Raw genomic sequence first — 16754 nt, forward strand, 5'->3', positions numbered from 1 at the left:
GATTGCGCTTAATTAAGTTCAAACAATTAATCGACTCCATACAAGGGCGGCTAGGGGGCACCATAGGGCACAGGGCGTCAAGCCAGGAATACTCATCTTTCCTGAATTCAAATCTGACCTCAGACTCTTACTAGCTGTGTGACCCTGGTCAAATCTCTTAACCCTGTTTGCCTCGGTTTCCTCATCTGTAAAATGAGCTGGAGAAGGAAATGCAGAGTATTTTTGCCAAGAAAACCCCAAATGGGGTCATGAAGAGTCAAGCACAAATGAAATGACTGAACAATGACAATTTAGCTGAATCCAGCACTAACCATGGAGTGAACATATCTTCCATTGGCAGAAGTTTCTTCCTGTGTGTAGAATATACATTCAGTGTGGTTTAGAGGAAAAAACACTGACTTGAGAGCCAAAGGACCAAATCTTTAAGTTCAAAGCTCCACTGTTCCACTTAATCTCTCTGTGACTTTGGGCTTATGCCTTCTGTCTGTGGTCCTCAGTTTTCTCATCTGTAAAATGGAGGTTGGGTGAAATGAACTTTTAAAGCCCCTTAAGCTCTAAATCCTCGGCTCCTGTGTTTGGAGAATTAATGATTAGCAGAAACTGGAGCACCACTCTGGACTTACTGAGGCCAGGTTCTGGCCACAATACCATCTGATTTGTTTTATAAATTGATATCCTGCCTCTTCCTATGCTCTGAATTCCCTCACTTGACTAATTAGCAGGCCTGGCACTCTGGCTTAAGAATTCAATGAGTGTGGGGGTGACTTTAATTAATCCTGTGGCTTTGCATCCCTAGTGGCTCCTGGAACAGGGTCATGAGAAGCAGGAGATGGGGGATGGGAATGGGCAGCTTCATTTATTCTAAGATAGAATCAAGGCATAGATATTTGAAGATGGTGACTTCATTTCCCCGGTGATATGGGGAAGGGGGTTAGAGAGTTTTTGGTGCCACCCAGTGGTCCTCACAGCCCGTTAGCAGTGAGACAAGGAGGGGCTTAGATGGAAGCCCTTAGAAAAGATCAGTCTACAGGGGCATGAAAGGCTTTTCTGAGCCCACTGTTTACAAAAGGCTACTTGAAGCAGCAGGCAAAGTTCTCATGCTTCACAGGATTAGGGATGGGGTGAGAGAGAAGGCGTGGAATGGGTTGGAGCATGTGAAAGTCAGCTCTGGGGAGAAGCAGGCTAGCTCAGGGGGTGCTCAGCCTGCCAAACAGAATGCAAGATGTCAGTGGGCCCAGTTTCAAGCCCCTTCATTTCAAGTCTCCTTGGTGCTCATGAGTAGACAGCTGACTCTCAAATACTAATGATGTTCCCAGACCCTTTAGTCATTGGGTCCAATTTTGGTGATCCTAGGCAAGTTACAATCTGTCTTTGCCTCAGTTTCCTCAACTGTAAAATGAGGATAATAATAGCACCTACCTCCCAGGGTTGTTATGAGGATCAAATAAGATAATATTTGTAAAGCACTTAGCATGATGCCTGGCACACAGGCTTCCCACCCACCCACCCACTTCCTTGTACTCAGTTTCCTTTGTAATGTTACGTATTTTATGTTATGTGTTTAAAAACATTATTCTGAAAAAAAAATCAGAGGCTTCACCAAGGGGATCCATGACACAAAAAAGGTTATGAACCCTTGAACTAAAGTGATTGATCGATGAGTCAGGACCTATGATGAAAATTAAAAGGAATTTAGATTGGTTAGCCTAGAAAGGAGAAAGAATAAAGCCATGGGCTTTAGAACTGAAAGGGGACATGACATCATGAAGTCAGATCCTGACATTTTGCAGAGACCCATAGAAGAGAAGTGACTTGCCTAAGGTCACAGAGGTAGTGAGCCGCAGAACCAAGATTCAAACCCAGATCCTCTGACTCCAGTTCCAGCATTCTTTCTACTATCTCATCTCTATGTGCCTATTGGAGAGGGATGGGAATACACATTTGTATAGAGCCTGTGATGTGCCAGGCACTGGGCTAAGTGCTTCCCAAATATTACCTCATTTGATCTTCACAACAACCCTGGGAGGTAGGTGCTGTTATTATCCCCATTTTACAGTTGAGTAAACTAAGGCAAATGGAAATTAAGTGACTTGTCCAGGGTCACACAGTTAGTAAGTGACTGGGGCTAGATTTGAACTCAAGTTTTCCTGATTCCAGACCCAGCACTCTATCTAGTGAGCCACCTAGCTACCTCTATAGATTTTTGTTGTATTTTTTAATAAGAGAAGTGCTGAACAATTGTTATTGATGCTCATGGGGGATGAAACAAGGGAACATTAACTCTGAAAAGTATTGGGCTGGACATAAGGAAGAAATTTTTGACCATCTGGGTGATAAAAAAACTGGAATCGGTAACCAATGAGAAGGAAAAGATAAGGGAATTCTTGAAGCTGCAAATGATATAGAAGAAAGGGCTAGAATTATGGGAGAGCAGGAGGCCCACAATCAGAGAAGGAAGAGGAGAGGGGAAGGGGAAATAAGTGATTTAGAAACAGACGACACAGCTCCAGAACTGAGCAGCCTGATGAAGCTGCTGACGGGCGGTACTGATCTTGTGTCTGATGGACTTGGGCGTGTGTTCTAACATCTCTGCAGGCTTCCGACTGCTCCAACCTCTGCCTACCATTTCAGTGGCCTATGCGGAGACATCTGAAAAGGCCAATGTGTTAAGAAGTATCAATGGTTCTATGTGACATTGGAGAGGTGGAGAGCATTAGGCACTGGAGGCCAGTGGTATTACCCAGGACTAATCACAGGATATATGCAGGAATCTTAACACAAAGGCTGGTGAGAGTAGCAGATGGGATAATATGCAAGGGGCAACTGTGCATCATTAGGGAATGGAAAAGAGAAAAATTATTTGATAAATCTAAGAGGAGTCACAGAACACAGTAGAAGAGGAGGATGGGAAGGATATTTAATGAGGCAAGATGAAGTAAAGGCTTTTTACACACTTACCACATTCCGAAAGAGAGATAATGGGCTGCAGGTACAGAATGAGACCACATTATAGACATAACCAATATGCGGGCTCGTTTTTCTTGACTATGCTTAATTCATTACTAGGGAGGGGACAGGGAAAGGAGCTGGTAAGTAGTGATAGTAATACCAAAAAGAAAAAAGAAAGAAAGAAATGGTTATCAAAAAAAAAAAAAGCTTAAAAAATTCATGGAAGAAAGAAAAAGGAGGTTCAGAAGGTGATGCAGAGAAACAGAGTAGTGTTGGTCGACCGTACACTTCTCTGTTTAATGTGGATTCTCTTTAATGAGCAGGTTGAGGATGATAGAAGTCGACAGTTTCATATACAGGAAGTACAGTTTGAGAACTGAGTGGCATTCTGGGATTTGTAGTTCATTCTCTTATAGCAATGAAAGCAGTTTGAATTTATCTCAGTCTTTGAGCCATAAGAGGGTACTTGTGCCTTGCCCAGGAGTTTCAAAAGACGTATACACAGCCTTTGAGATAGTGGACTGAGAGAAAGGAGCAAGGACCCCAAGAACTGAGGGACCAGCTACCATGGGAAGACTCCTCTGCCTCACCCAGGGTTTAATGAGATAATATCAAAAAAATCACAGAGGCAACAGGTGAAGAGAGAACCTCAAAAGGGTAGTTGAGCTACAGCTGTAACAGAGAAAGAAAAGATCGAGGTGGACTGTGGGGCCCTGCAAGCCTCTCAGAACAGAAGACTCTGACTGAAGCTATCAGTGTTACTGACCTCCTCCAGGATTAGGGGAAGTTTTCAGAAAGGATCAGCTCATTCTCTAGCTCCCCCTCCTTCTGCTTATCCAGTAACAGATGTACTCTGCTCACTTATTTTTTCTTAAATATTTCCTGAATCCCAATTTTGCCTCCAACATTAAGAGGCCAGGGGATATCTAGAGATACACAAAACTGTAAATTAGGGCGAAGAATAAAATCTCCCTCTGAATGTTTCAAATTTTTCTCACTGAGGTTCTGAACTATTGTGATTGTACTAAGAATTTTATCTGATTTGGGCCTCCAGAAACAGCAGAGAATGAGATCATGTGTATCTCAGCACCACTATGTTGCAGCTAGGCTAAATGTGAGCTAGCTGTTGTAACAGAGTGTGGCTAAGTATATCGCCAAAGTTTTAATTAAGAAAGGAAAAAGGACAGAATAGAAATAAGTAAGACCTTGGTGATTCATCAAGGCCCCTTGATCATCTCCTCCTCTTCCAGAAGGAAGGAGAAAGTGGAAAGGAAAACATGTCTTCTGCAGGGCCAGCCTTCAGGATTACAAATTGAAGCTCATCCAGCATGATTTTGCTAAATTTATTGTTTTGTTTCATTTTAAACATAATTTCTTACATCATTTCTCATGCTTAAAAGTCTTTATTTCACTAAATACCCATTTATTCCCCATGAAGGATTATACTCAGTTTTGCTAGGTAGGTGATTCTTAGTTATACTCCTAACTCTCTGTCTTCCAGAATATCATATTCTGAGCCCTCTGCTCAGAAGTTGCTGAATCTTGTGTGGTCCTGACTGTGGCTTTACAATATTTGAATTGTTTCTTTATGGCTGCTTGCAATACTTTTCTAGACATGGAAGCTCTGGAATCAGGCTATGATTTTCCTGGGAGTTTTTGCTTTTGGATATCTTTCAGGAGATGATCAGTGGACTCTTTCAATTCCATTTCATCCTCTGAGTCTAAGATATGAAGGCAATTTTTCCTTGATAATTTCTTGAAATATGTTGTGTAGGTTCATTTTTGATCGTGGCTTTCAGGTAGTCCAATAATTCTTAAATTATCTCTCCTCAATTTATTGTCCAGGTCAAATATTTTTCCTATGAAATATTTCACATTTTCTTCTTTCTTTTTTATTCTTTTGATTCTGTTTTATTGTTTCTTGATGTGTCATGGAGTTATTAGATTCCCAATTCTAATTGTTAAGGAATTATTTTCTCCAAAAGAGCTTTTGTAGTTCTTTTCCCATTTGGCCAATTTCATCTTTTAATCAGTTCTTTTCTTCAGTAAATTTTTGTATCTCTTTTACCATCAAGATAATTCTGGTTTTAAGGGGTTTGTTTTTGGGTGTTTTTTTTTTTAGTATTTTTGTAACTTTTTGTGAAGCTATTCTCTTTTCATAATTTTCTTGTATCACTCTCATTTCTTTTCCCATTTTTCCTTCTACTACTCATCTCTTTTTTAACTCTTCTAGGAATTCTTGTTGGGTTTGTGTCCAATTAAAATTTTGCTTTAACGCTTTGGATGCAAGAGTTTTTACATTGTTGTTTCCCTGAATTTTGTCTCGGTCTTCCCTGCCATAATAGTAGCTTTTTATTGTCAAATTCTTTGTTGTTGTTGTTGTTGTTGTTGTTGTATGCTCATTTTTCCAGCCTATTTCTTGACTTTGAACTTTATTTTACATTTAGGCTCTGCTTTCCTCAGGGTGGGAAGGCACCGTTCCAAGCTTTAGGCTTATTTTGTGCTGCTGTTTTCAGAGCTAGTTCTGGGCATCTTCAAGTTTTTGGTGCTTCCAAGGCGGTGTGATCTGGGGAGAGGTGTGGTCATTGTTCTCCTAGTCTTTGTTCTGGTCTTTACCCAGGAAAAACCTCTGCTCCTCTGCAGCCTCAAGGACTAGCACTGGTTCTGTAACCTTGACCAGATTTCCTACTTTCCTTCAACCACAAATGCTAACACCTCTCTCTGCCTTGGAACTCTGACCAGGGCCCCTGCTTCCTTGTGACTGACCACAAGCCCTCCTCTCCCCCTGGAACTATGACCCAGAACTGCATGTGGGCAAGAAAGTTGCGAATCAGCACCACCTATACCCAGTGCCAGTAAAGGTCCCTATGATGTCTTTCTGACCAGTTGTCCAACCCCCTTACTGTCTCTGGGCTAAGATCTCCCAAAGCTGCTGCTACTGCTGTCATGGTGACCACCTCCAAGGCTCACCACTCTTGTTGCCACTATGTGCACTGTGAGCCAGCCTCACCCCGCTGTTGACCTTCTGAGTTGTCTTAGCCTGCACAAATGTCTCCCTCTGACATTTTGTTGGCTATGCCACCCCAAAATTCAATGTGAGGTGTTATGTTAAAGTTGTTCAGATGGGAATGTTGAAGAGTTTGGAGAGTTGCTGCCTCTCATCTGCCATCTTGGCTCTACTTTCCAATGAGAGTACTTCCTAACCTCTACTTTCCCATACTTCCCTCTGTTTGGTTTTGTTGTTGCTGTTGTTGTTGTTGTTGTTGTTGTTTGTTTTTTCAGGCAATTGGGGTTAAGTGACTTGCCCAGAGTCACACAGCTAGTAAGTGTGAAGTGTTTGGTGAGAGGCCAGATTTGAACTCAGGTCCTCCTGACTTCAGGGCTGGTGCTGTATCCACTGGCCACCTAGCTGCCCCCCACACTTCCCTCTGGTAGAGGCACAAGGGGCTGTCTGCCTTCTCTAGGTGTTCCTGAGACTGGAAGTTCTGAAAGCTTGACTTCCGGACTTCCTCAAGCATTTATTTTTAACAGTTCTATAAACATCTTATTTGATCTACACTTTAAAAAAATCCAACTCCTTTATAACAGACACAATCTGCTCATAACTGTGGCTGATACTAGTATAGTTCCTAATTTCCGTTGTTGGAATTGATCAAATTATTTGATTGGTTAGGGTATTGTTCCTTGGTGACTAGATAAATATAGGCATTAGGGACCAACGTTGTGAAAATATGATTGTGGTAATTGAAAAATATTTCCATGTATGATACCATAAAGAAGAATAAATCTGAAAGCTGTAAGAACTATGATTAACTTAATGACCATCAATAATTCCAGAGGACTGATGATTTAGTACGCTATCCACCTCCGGAGAGAGAGGTGATAGATTCAGAGCACAGAATGAAATGTATGTTTTTGAATGCAGTCAATGAGGGAATTTGTTTTCCTTGACTATACATATTTGTTACAAGGATTTTGTTTTTCCATTTTTTCCCCTAACATATTTGGGGTCGGGGGGGGAGGTAAGGTTGAGATGGAGAGAAAATTGATTCCTGTTAACTAAAAAAATGAAAACTTTTATGGAAGCTAGTACTCACAAGGGACTATTTAGTTATAGTGTGTATATACATATATACAGACACACACACACACACACACATATGACAGAGAGACAAATGGTGTGGCGTGGAATTCTTAAAGATAAGAGTAAGAAAGTTGGGGGACTATAAAAAAGTATATATGGGAATAAGGTAAAGAAAATTCAATAAGGACATGATACGTGAATTGTAAGACTCCTTTGACAGTTCAAAAATACCTTCAGGTAGGGGACAGTACCTAGAAATTCGCTCACGTCCTTCATCTTAGGGCAAGGAGCTATGCCATAGGCTTGTGGAATTAATGAATGGAAGCAGTGACTCAACACAGCAATTGAGGTTCATGTTTGAAAATAGATTTTGGGTTTCACTTATACAAATGATGTTTCTTGGCAGAAACATGCATTGACTATACTGAGTGCATGCTCTATAGGCCAGAGGTACCTTCTCTAGCTCTTAGTATAGTGCTTAGCACAGTGCCTGATACATAGTAAGTCCTTAATAAATGTTGAATGACTGATACCTAGATGTCCATGGAAAGCAAGCTTCCCCAACTCAAATAGCAGCATGGCTTTAGGGAGAGAGCCTAAAATAGCTCCACTATTGGAGGTATCTCACCAAATGGGGGCTAAGTCCTCTGACAGGCACAGAGAAATGTCCCCTGAAGATAGTTTGCAAACTGAAAATACTGTTACAGGCAGCAAAGATAAGGCCAATGTAGGAACATTTTCAGGGAAAATCCCTAGCCCCAATGAGGACTATTCTGTAAAGGACTAAGTATGTCTCAAGGCTTCCTTCCAGCTCAAAGACAGCAGAAGTCCAGATCACTCTCAGAACTTTGAACCACACGTCTCAGAATGCCAGTGAGTAAATTCCCAATAACCCCAGATGTGAGAAAAGAAAAGAGTCAGGGTGCAAACACGCAAGGCTTCAGTGAGATAGATAAGGTCTCAGTAAGATTCAGCCATTTCCTCCCTTCCAGAAAGGAGGAAGGAAAAGAGAAGATGGCACTCCTATCGTATAGCATGCCATCTACCAATATTAAATGTAAAAGAAAAAAAGAGCTTTTATGGGACAAGCCATCATTTTTTTCCTTCAACAACATGCAAAAGTGTTGGGGACAAGGTGAGTTTCTCTACTGTATGAAGAATTAGAGCTGAAAGTAAACTTATAGATCGTTTGATCTACCAACTTCATTTTTACAGGTGAGGAAGCTAAGTTTTCAGAGTATCAGAGCAAATGAGTTACAAAGCCAGGATTAGAACCTACATCACCTGATTCCTAGTCCAGTATCCCTGTTGCAACATTAACGTGGCCAGCATCTTCACATTCAGTGAATGAGTGAGGCAAGAAATGGAAGTGACCAAGGGAGGTTGGCAAAGGTGATCCAGGTCGTCCCCTGCAGTCAGTATGCTGGGCTCACCCACCTGTTCAAATAGCTCTTGTTGAAGGTCTCAGCCCCAAACCACATCCAAGGGTTGATCAGTGATGACTCTTCCTCATGAGGTTTTACAGTTTAGAAAGCCATTTCCTCACAACAGCCTTGTGAGGCAGGCATTATAAGGACTATTACCTCCATCTTAAGGATGATGAAACTGAGGCCCAGAGGAATTAAGTATCTTGCTCAAGGTTATAAAACTATTAAGTGGCAGAGCTCAGAGTCAGACCTAAATCTAGGTCTTTTTATTTCACGGGATCACAGGATTTAAATTTAGAAGAACTTCAGATTTACGAAGCATACTGTTTTCACTTTTTCTGTGGCTTTTTTTCTTTTGGTCTGTTTCTTCCTTCACAACATGACTAATATGGAAATATGTTTTACATGATTGCACATAAATAACCTATGTTAAATTGCTTTTGAGGGGGAAAGGAAGGAGGCAAGGAGAAAATATGGAACTCAAATTTTTTTTAAATGAATGTTAAAAATTGTCTTTACATGTAATTGGAAAAAAATAAAATACTATTTAAAAAAAACTTTAGATTTAGATGACTCTGCTGGTCAGCTAATACAACTCCATCATTCGACAGATGAAGCACTGAGGCCCAGAGACATTAAATAACATACCCAAGGTCATAGGATTGTAGGAAGGTGGGAAACAAGCATTTATTAAGTGCCTACTGTGTGCCAGGAACTATGCTAAGTGCTTTACAAATATTACCTCATTTGATCCTCACAACACCCCTGGGAGGTAGGTGTTATTATTATTCCCATTTTATAGTTTCAGAGACTAAGGCAAACAGAGGCTAAGTGACTAGCCTAGAAATCATCCAGCTAGTAAGGGTCTGAGACTGGATTTGAACTCACCTTCCTGACTCCAAGCCAAGTGCTTTATCCATTGCACTACCTAGCTGCCTGTAGTGTTAAAAGGACCCTAAAGGCCATCTAATCCTACTTAATCATCTTTACAAATGAGGAAACTGAGGCCCAGAGAGATGAAACACCTTGCCCTGGGTCACACAGGTATTAAGGGACAAAAACCCTTCTCTGAATCCAAATCCATTATTGTTTCCAGTCTACCACACTGAATTCAGAGCCCTTTCCACTGTACTATGCTTTCAATCTTAAGATGCACATCTAAATTAGAAAGAAAAAAATGACTAGTGGTGCACAGCCCAATCTCCATCACAGCGCCTGCTGAGAAGGGGCAGTAACAGGAGGAAAAGGGAAGGGAACGTTTCAAATATCAAGCAGTGTAGCAGGAGGAGACAGAGGCAGAGCCAGCCCAATACTGTGTAATGCTACAATGATGGCGAGAAGGGGCAGAAAAGCGGAGGATAGACTGGTGAGAATTCTCAGTACATATTTTGGAGAGAAAACAGGTGCAAAAAGCAATATGAACACGAAAATAAAAGAAGAAGAAAAGTGAGTGATTTAGGGATTTGGAAATTTTCCTTGGAAAAGAAAGTTTGTTAGAGTCAAGAGACCTGAATGCTGGCCCTGGTTCTGCTATGAACTAAATGACTCTGTGACCTGGGTGAATCCTTAACCTCTATGGTTCTCAGATTCTCTATCTATGAACCCAGGAGTTGGCCTAGTCGAGATGATCTGTGAGACCCCTTCCTGCTGCAAAATTCAATTCTTGGGTGATAAAAGGATAGCAAATGTTATCAAGCAACTTCTGGTTCTAACTTTCCTGTACATTGAGTGTATGAGACTCCCACCATTAAGGAACTGAGCAGCGATGAATTGATATGGTCAGAAGATAGCTCATGTCTGAAGACAGACACATATATCTGCCCATGGTGGAAGGAAGTGGTAGAGATGATCAATAGAGAATTATTTTGTGGTTCATTGTTTTTCAAGTTCCAATATTAAGAAGGCAAAAGAGGACAAGTGGGGCAATGGAAGGCATGGGCTTGCCTATGAGGAAAGATAGACAAGAAAGAGGTTCTGAAAAACAAAAGTATACCAAAAAATAGAAAGGAACTGCTTTTTAAAAGGTGGAAACTGTGGAAAGTGTGCAGGCCTAGAGAGTCAGGAAGACTTGAGTTCAAAGCTGGCCAGAGACACTTACTAGCTGGGTGTGTGACCCTGGACAAGTCACTTAACCCTGTTTGCCTCAGTCCTCATCTGCAAAATGAGCTGGAGAAGGAAATGGCAAACCACTCCGGTATCTTTGCCAAAAAACCCCCAGATGGCCTCAATGAAGAGTCTAACACAACAGTAACAACTCAACTTTTTTTTTTAAAGACACAATAAAGGTAGAGGATAATGAAACACCAGTGAAAACAAAAGAAAGAAATTCCAAAAAGGGTCTATCCATAAAATAGATGTGTATAGATTCAAGGGTAAGAATGCTAAAAACACCTTCAAATCCCCAAGCTGGAAGGTAAACAGCTCAAAGGTTGTCTAGTCTAACGTCTACCATGAGCACAGTGGGGCCAGGGCAAGGAGTCAACAGCTATTGCCAATAGCCTTAACAGTGACACCAGCTTCTTTCCCATTCTGAAGTTGTTTCTAAGCCATAGAGCATGAGATCATGGATCATAGGAACAGCTGAGGTGACCTTGTCATTTTATAGACAAGGAAACTGAGGACCAGAGACTTTGTGAGCTGCGCAAGGTCACACCGGTAGCTGGTCAGTTTGAATCTTGATCCCCTGATTCTAAAGTCAGGGCCCTTTCCACTGTACCAGACAGAAGTGGGGAGTGAGCCCAGGCTTCCGGGTTTGTATTTAACCTGGCTCATTATACTGTGATAATAGAGCTGTATGTTTTGGAGGGAGAGAGATTGAGAAAGGCAGGTGAGACCTCTTTGGGGCAGAGCAGCGCAGCTTTGGAGAATCTTGTTACCTGCCTGATTTTCCCTGCCTGTCTGTGTTTTTGTTCCCCCATGTCATGTGTATCCCCAAGGAAAGCCTTGTGCATTGGGCTGTGCTATATGCTGTTCAAGGTCTTAGACACAAACCACATCAAAGGGTTGATCAATGACTCTGTGTCGTAAGGTTAACAATAGCTGAATCCCAGATAAATCTTTGTTTAATTGAATTGAATCGACAGCATTTCATGAGCCCTACCCCATTTGCCCTGGCATGTCTGTGGCGTAGGTCAGGGTTCTCAGGAATCCAAAGTCTTAAAACCCTGACCCCTGTCACAGAGCATGAATCCTCACTCAAGCCATAACTAGGGTGGGGGCAACCATGATGAGAAACTGACAGTAGTCCTGTCCTGGGCACTTCCTCCCCTGCTCACCCTATACCCACCATGACAGTGGTAGCAGATTCATCCTGGGGACACTTTCTGCCCTTCACCAGCATGGGAACACGTTTCCTTTTCACCTGCCCCCTCACTTCCAAGGCTGCACCCCAAGTGAACCTGCCCCTTCTCCACTCCCCAGCCATACTGGCCCCAGGTACAGAAATAACTCATTACAGCACAATATTCCTCGGAAATAATCCTCCAGCTTTAGTTTAACCACCTCCGGTGATGGGGCACTCACTTTCTGTTGAGGTAGCTCTTTTCATTTCTGGACGGTTCTAGTTTTCAAGCAGTTTTTCGTTAGGTAAAGCCAAAATCTGCCTCCTGTAGTCTTTAGGAGACTGTAAGAAATTGGAGAGTGAGGTTCAAACAGAGAAAAGTCAATGGGACATTTTACATAACAAGCTCCTGGTGAAAGATAGTATCAAATTCTCCATCAGAGACACAGTCCCTACTAATCCAAGGAAGTGTGCAAGAAAGACAGCAAAAACTCATCTTGGAGAGAAGACCCTTAGAGCCAGTAGTCCAAAAAAAGTGAGTGAGCTAAGGCCACTAACAATGAGTTCATGGTCCCTTATTAAAAGAAAAACAGAACCTTCCTCTCTTTGCAGAGGTGGAGGACTATGGGAATGCAATATTGCACATAGTCAGGCGTGATCTTCCTCAACTTTTTTTCCTCTTTCTCTCTTACTCTTTGTGACAAGGGATGACTTGCTGGGTGGAGGAGGAAAAGGGATATATTCAAAAACACAAAACAAATAAAAAGAAAAACTATAAACTCCAAATGACCTTTTAAGATGAAAGAAAAGCAGAAAGGATGAACAAAGAACCATGACCTTGAATGTAAAGAGTCTCTCTAGGACAGCAGAAAGGCCAGCACAGGTGAAAGTCACCAGAAGAAGAATTAGCTGGGAGAGTAAAATAGACTCTGGTAAAGAAAGGGGAGAAAGGAGCAACTAGGTGGTGAATTGGATAGAGCACCGGCCCTGAAGTTAGGAGGACCTAAGTTCAAATTCGGCCTCAGACCAAACACTTGACACTTACTTAGCTGTCTGACCCTGGGCAAGTCATTTAACTCCAACTGCCTAAAAAGAAAAAAAAAAAGGGGAGAAAAAATAAAAGTTCAAGTTCATCATCTTTCTAAGACATGAATATCACAGAATGAATATTTGTGGTGTACTTCTATTTTGGAAGTGGGGGAAATAACATACATAAATAAATAGATGAATGCACAATTGTAAATAGATATAAATACAGATAATATATAGAAAATAATATACATATATAGATAAACACATATATAAACATATATGTGGGTATGTTTATGTGGATAATGCAAATATAATTTTTTAAAATCCTCAGAGAGCTTCAAGAGAAGAGACAAATGACCAAGAGAACTTATATGCCCACAGACTTGACAGTGCTGTTAGTACCCCTTAAATTTCCCACCCTGGTTGACCCTACTTGAGTTACTGCTCTGGAGAGAATTCATGTTTTGTGCAAAGTGTCCGGATTTTAAGGCTGAGTATATCTGTTATAAGAGTTTTATTTTTCTCTTCTTTTTTTTTTCCTCTGGAGGAGAGGTGAGAGGAAGAAAAAATGTAAACATATTCATTTAAAAAAAAAATTTAGTTAAAAAAAAGAGAAGGTGACCTGAGATCCTTTGACCTCTGACCCAGGCACACCAGGCACACAAAATAGGGCATGACTTAAGAAGCGTTATCAGTTCAGTTCAATTCAACAAGGAAGGAAACTAGATTGTACAGTTCTTCAGGGTCCCTTCCGAGCCTAATAACAACCTTTAGTCAATAAACATTTGTTAAGTTCCTGCTATGTGCCAGGAACTGTGCTAAATGCTAGGGATTTTAAAAAACGAGGGGCAGAATACGGTTTCTGTTCTCAAAGAGCTCATAAGAGAGAACACTCCTACTCCTACTAGAAATAGTAATAATGGTTCATATTTCTATATTGCTTAAAGATATACAAAGTACTTTTCAAATAAAAAACTTAGGACACGAGGAGTGCAAGGGTTCTTAGCTCGATTTTTTTTTGGAAAAGCAAACTGAAAATCAAAAGGTCTAATTTTTAATGGTTAAGGTTTCATGTTGTGCCAAATATTTCATAGAAGGAGCCACTGAGTCTCTTTCAAGACTGTTAACCACTTGTTTCTTGCCCTCATAGCTCACCAGAGTTCCTGTTGAGTCCTGTAGTCAGTATCGAAGCTGCGGTGAGTGTCTCGGCTCAGGAGACCCCCATTGTGGTTGGTGTGTGCTTCATAACACGTGAGTACTACAGGCCAGCTGCGTCCTGCTTCCTGCTTCCCTCCACAATTTCTCATCCTTCTCTTCTTCTCATCATTCCTGTCATTCTTCCCTCCCTCCTTGCTTTCTCCTCTGTTCCGTTCTCTTGTCTCCTCTGCTCTCCCTTTATATCTATCTATAGCTATAGAATTTCCTCTCTTCTTTTCCCCCTTCCTTTGACCTTTCTACCTCCACTTAAGAGCTGGGGCCATATGGAAAGCCTGTGACAGAGTCTGATTAGAAAGTCAGAGCGCTGGGGTGTGTTTGGGAGAAGTGGATCTGAAAGTGGGCCTGGCTCCACCTAATTTAATTCCATTTATTCCAACCAACATGTGAGCATCAGGTGAAGATATAGAGTTGTTTAGCTTGGAGAAGAGAACATTTGGTAACTGGAGGCAGGTCTGGGTGACATAATGGACAGTGTGCTGGATTTAGAATGGGGGAAGACCTGAGTTCAAATCCAGCCTTAGACATTTACTACCTGTGTGATCCTGGGCAAGTAATTTAACTGCTCTGTGCTTCAGTTTCCTTATTTGTAAAATGGGGATGATAATAATGCCACCTGCTTCCCAGGGTTGTTGTGAGGATAAAATGAGATAATATTTGTAAAGTGCTTCTCAGACCTTAAAGTGCTATGTCATTATTAGGATTATCATCATCATCATCATCATCATTATAGAAATGAGGGATGAGGAGGTGGTGAGATCAGACTGGATTTGATTGGCTCCAGATAGGAGATGTGAGAGAAATGTGAAGATGTAGCTGTAAAAGGAGACCACTGTGTACAATGCATGAAGTTACAGCAAAGTTACAAATTAAGAAGATGGCCTCATGGCCCCGTGGTCCCATACCTGCCTTTGAGGAATTTAAAGTGTCACTTAACAGATAATAGACACCTAAATGATGGTACCCCATAAAAAAGGCAAGTGGAAATACATGTTAATGCATGTAAATATATGCCTGATGAGACCAGTGGGGAGTAGCTGGGGTGCTCATCAAAAAAGAGGCAGTAATGAATGGAAATCAGCTCTGCTTAATCCAAGAAAGTTTCACAGATGAGTGATCTAGTAGAATTTTTCAGGTCAGGCAGAGTTGGCCTTTCTCCCAGCCCGGCATTGCTGAACCTCCCTGGGTACACTAGAGCTTCCACAAAGGGTCCAGGATTCCCTAAGGATAGAGCACTCCCAACAGTCAGTCCATCAACAAGCATTTTTTTTTTTGCTTTTTTTGGTGAGGTAATTGGTGTTAAGTGACTTGCCCAGGGTCACACAGCTAGTGAGTGTCAAGTGTCTGAGGCCAGATTTGAACTCAGGTCCTTTTGACTCCAAGGCTGGAGCTCTATCCACTGCTCCACCTAGCTGTCCCAACAAGCATTTTTTAATGCTTACATTGTGCCAGGCATTGTGCCGAGCATTGGGAATACAGATAAGGGCAAAAACATGGATGGTCCTTCCCCTCAGGAAGATCACATTTTAATGAAGGAGACAAGATGTGAACCATTATGTGCATAGGAGATATATACAGGGTAAGTGGAAGGGATTCTCAGATGGAAAACACTAGCTCTAATGGATGAAGGATTGGGAAGGAGGGGAGGCAGGAAAGGCTTTCTACTGAAGAGGGGTAGTGCTCTGGACCAGGGCCTTCTGGCTAATGGCCAGCCTGAGAGAAACCTGGATGTTCAGTGGCTTTGAGCCTATAGAGTAAGGAGGGTCCAGCTCCTCATTGCTGCAGGCTCACACACCTGACACCATTCATAGGCAATCAGTAGGGCTGTCCACACACTGTCACTTGATGCCTGTGGGACCCAAGACTGGGTTTCCATGTCGGCTTTGATCCCTGCCAGGTGGTTTTCCCATCATCCCTAGAGAACACTGAACTTTTGTGAGCAACATGGCAGCTCTGGAAAGGCAGAGAGATCTACCCCAGGGAATAGATATAGCCAACCTAGACTTAATGCATGCTAATTAAAAAAAAAAAAACAACCCTCTAATTAAAAAAAAAATTAATGAGTAATACCTTGGCACTTTAAGAGTTTCCAAAACATTGTATACACATTATCTAATTTGATCCTAACAACCCTGTGTGCTAGAGAGAGAAGGTATTATTCCTCCCATCTTAATGATGAAGGAATTGAGGCCCAGAGAGTTTAGTAGACTTCGGAATAGAATCATAGAATAACAAAATCTTCTAGCTCATAGGTCATCTTGTTCTCCTACCAAATGAACCTTGAACCCCCCCACTACAATATTCCCGACAAATTATCACACAGCTTCTGACCAAATACTCCTAGTAGGGGCTAGTTGCTCCCTAAACTCAAAGGCTCAATCCAGAACCTCGGTTTTCTGGTGTTTAGTGTGGTGTTCTTTCCTGCAGAACAAGATCTTCCCCATTGAAATAATTCCGTCTTAGTAAGAGAAAGGTTAGTTAGGAATGGATGGTAGAAGGCCTGAGCACTGTTTCCAATGGGGGCTCAGCTTCCTCATCCATACAAGCAGGATTATAAATAATCCCCACCATCTGCCACATGATGGTTATCAAAGGGAAATGGAATTAGGAATTAGTCCTGGCTTTGCTACTAATTTGCACTATTTATGGTCCTAGTCTCATATGGAAAAGGGGAGAATAATAAAGCATATTTTATTAGAATTTTGTGAGGATAAATTGGGATGATGAACGTAAAAAATGTTGGGAAAAAGTTAAAATATGTTGTAAA

The 16754-nt window shown here is 41.6% G+C and overlaps 1 protein-coding gene across 1 annotated transcript in view; it reads left to right on the forward strand.

Annotated features, from left to right (window-relative positions):
- The window catches only part of PLXNA4 (plexin A4), a 677812-nt gene that overhangs the window by 483324 nt on the left and 177734 nt on the right, over positions 1-16754 (forward strand). The window contains 1 exon segment of the mRNA XM_021002332.2: positions 13923-14023. Within this exon segment, the coding sequence (XP_020857991.1) occupies positions 13923-14023 (101 nt within the window).

This window comes from Phascolarctos cinereus, unplaced genomic scaffold (genome assembly GCF_003287225.1).
Source record: "Phascolarctos cinereus isolate Bilbo 61053 unplaced genomic scaffold, phaCin_HiC Scaffold_1;HRSCAF=81, whole genome shotgun sequence".
Classification (NCBI taxonomy): domain Eukaryota; kingdom Metazoa; phylum Chordata; class Mammalia; order Diprotodontia; family Phascolarctidae; genus Phascolarctos; species Phascolarctos cinereus.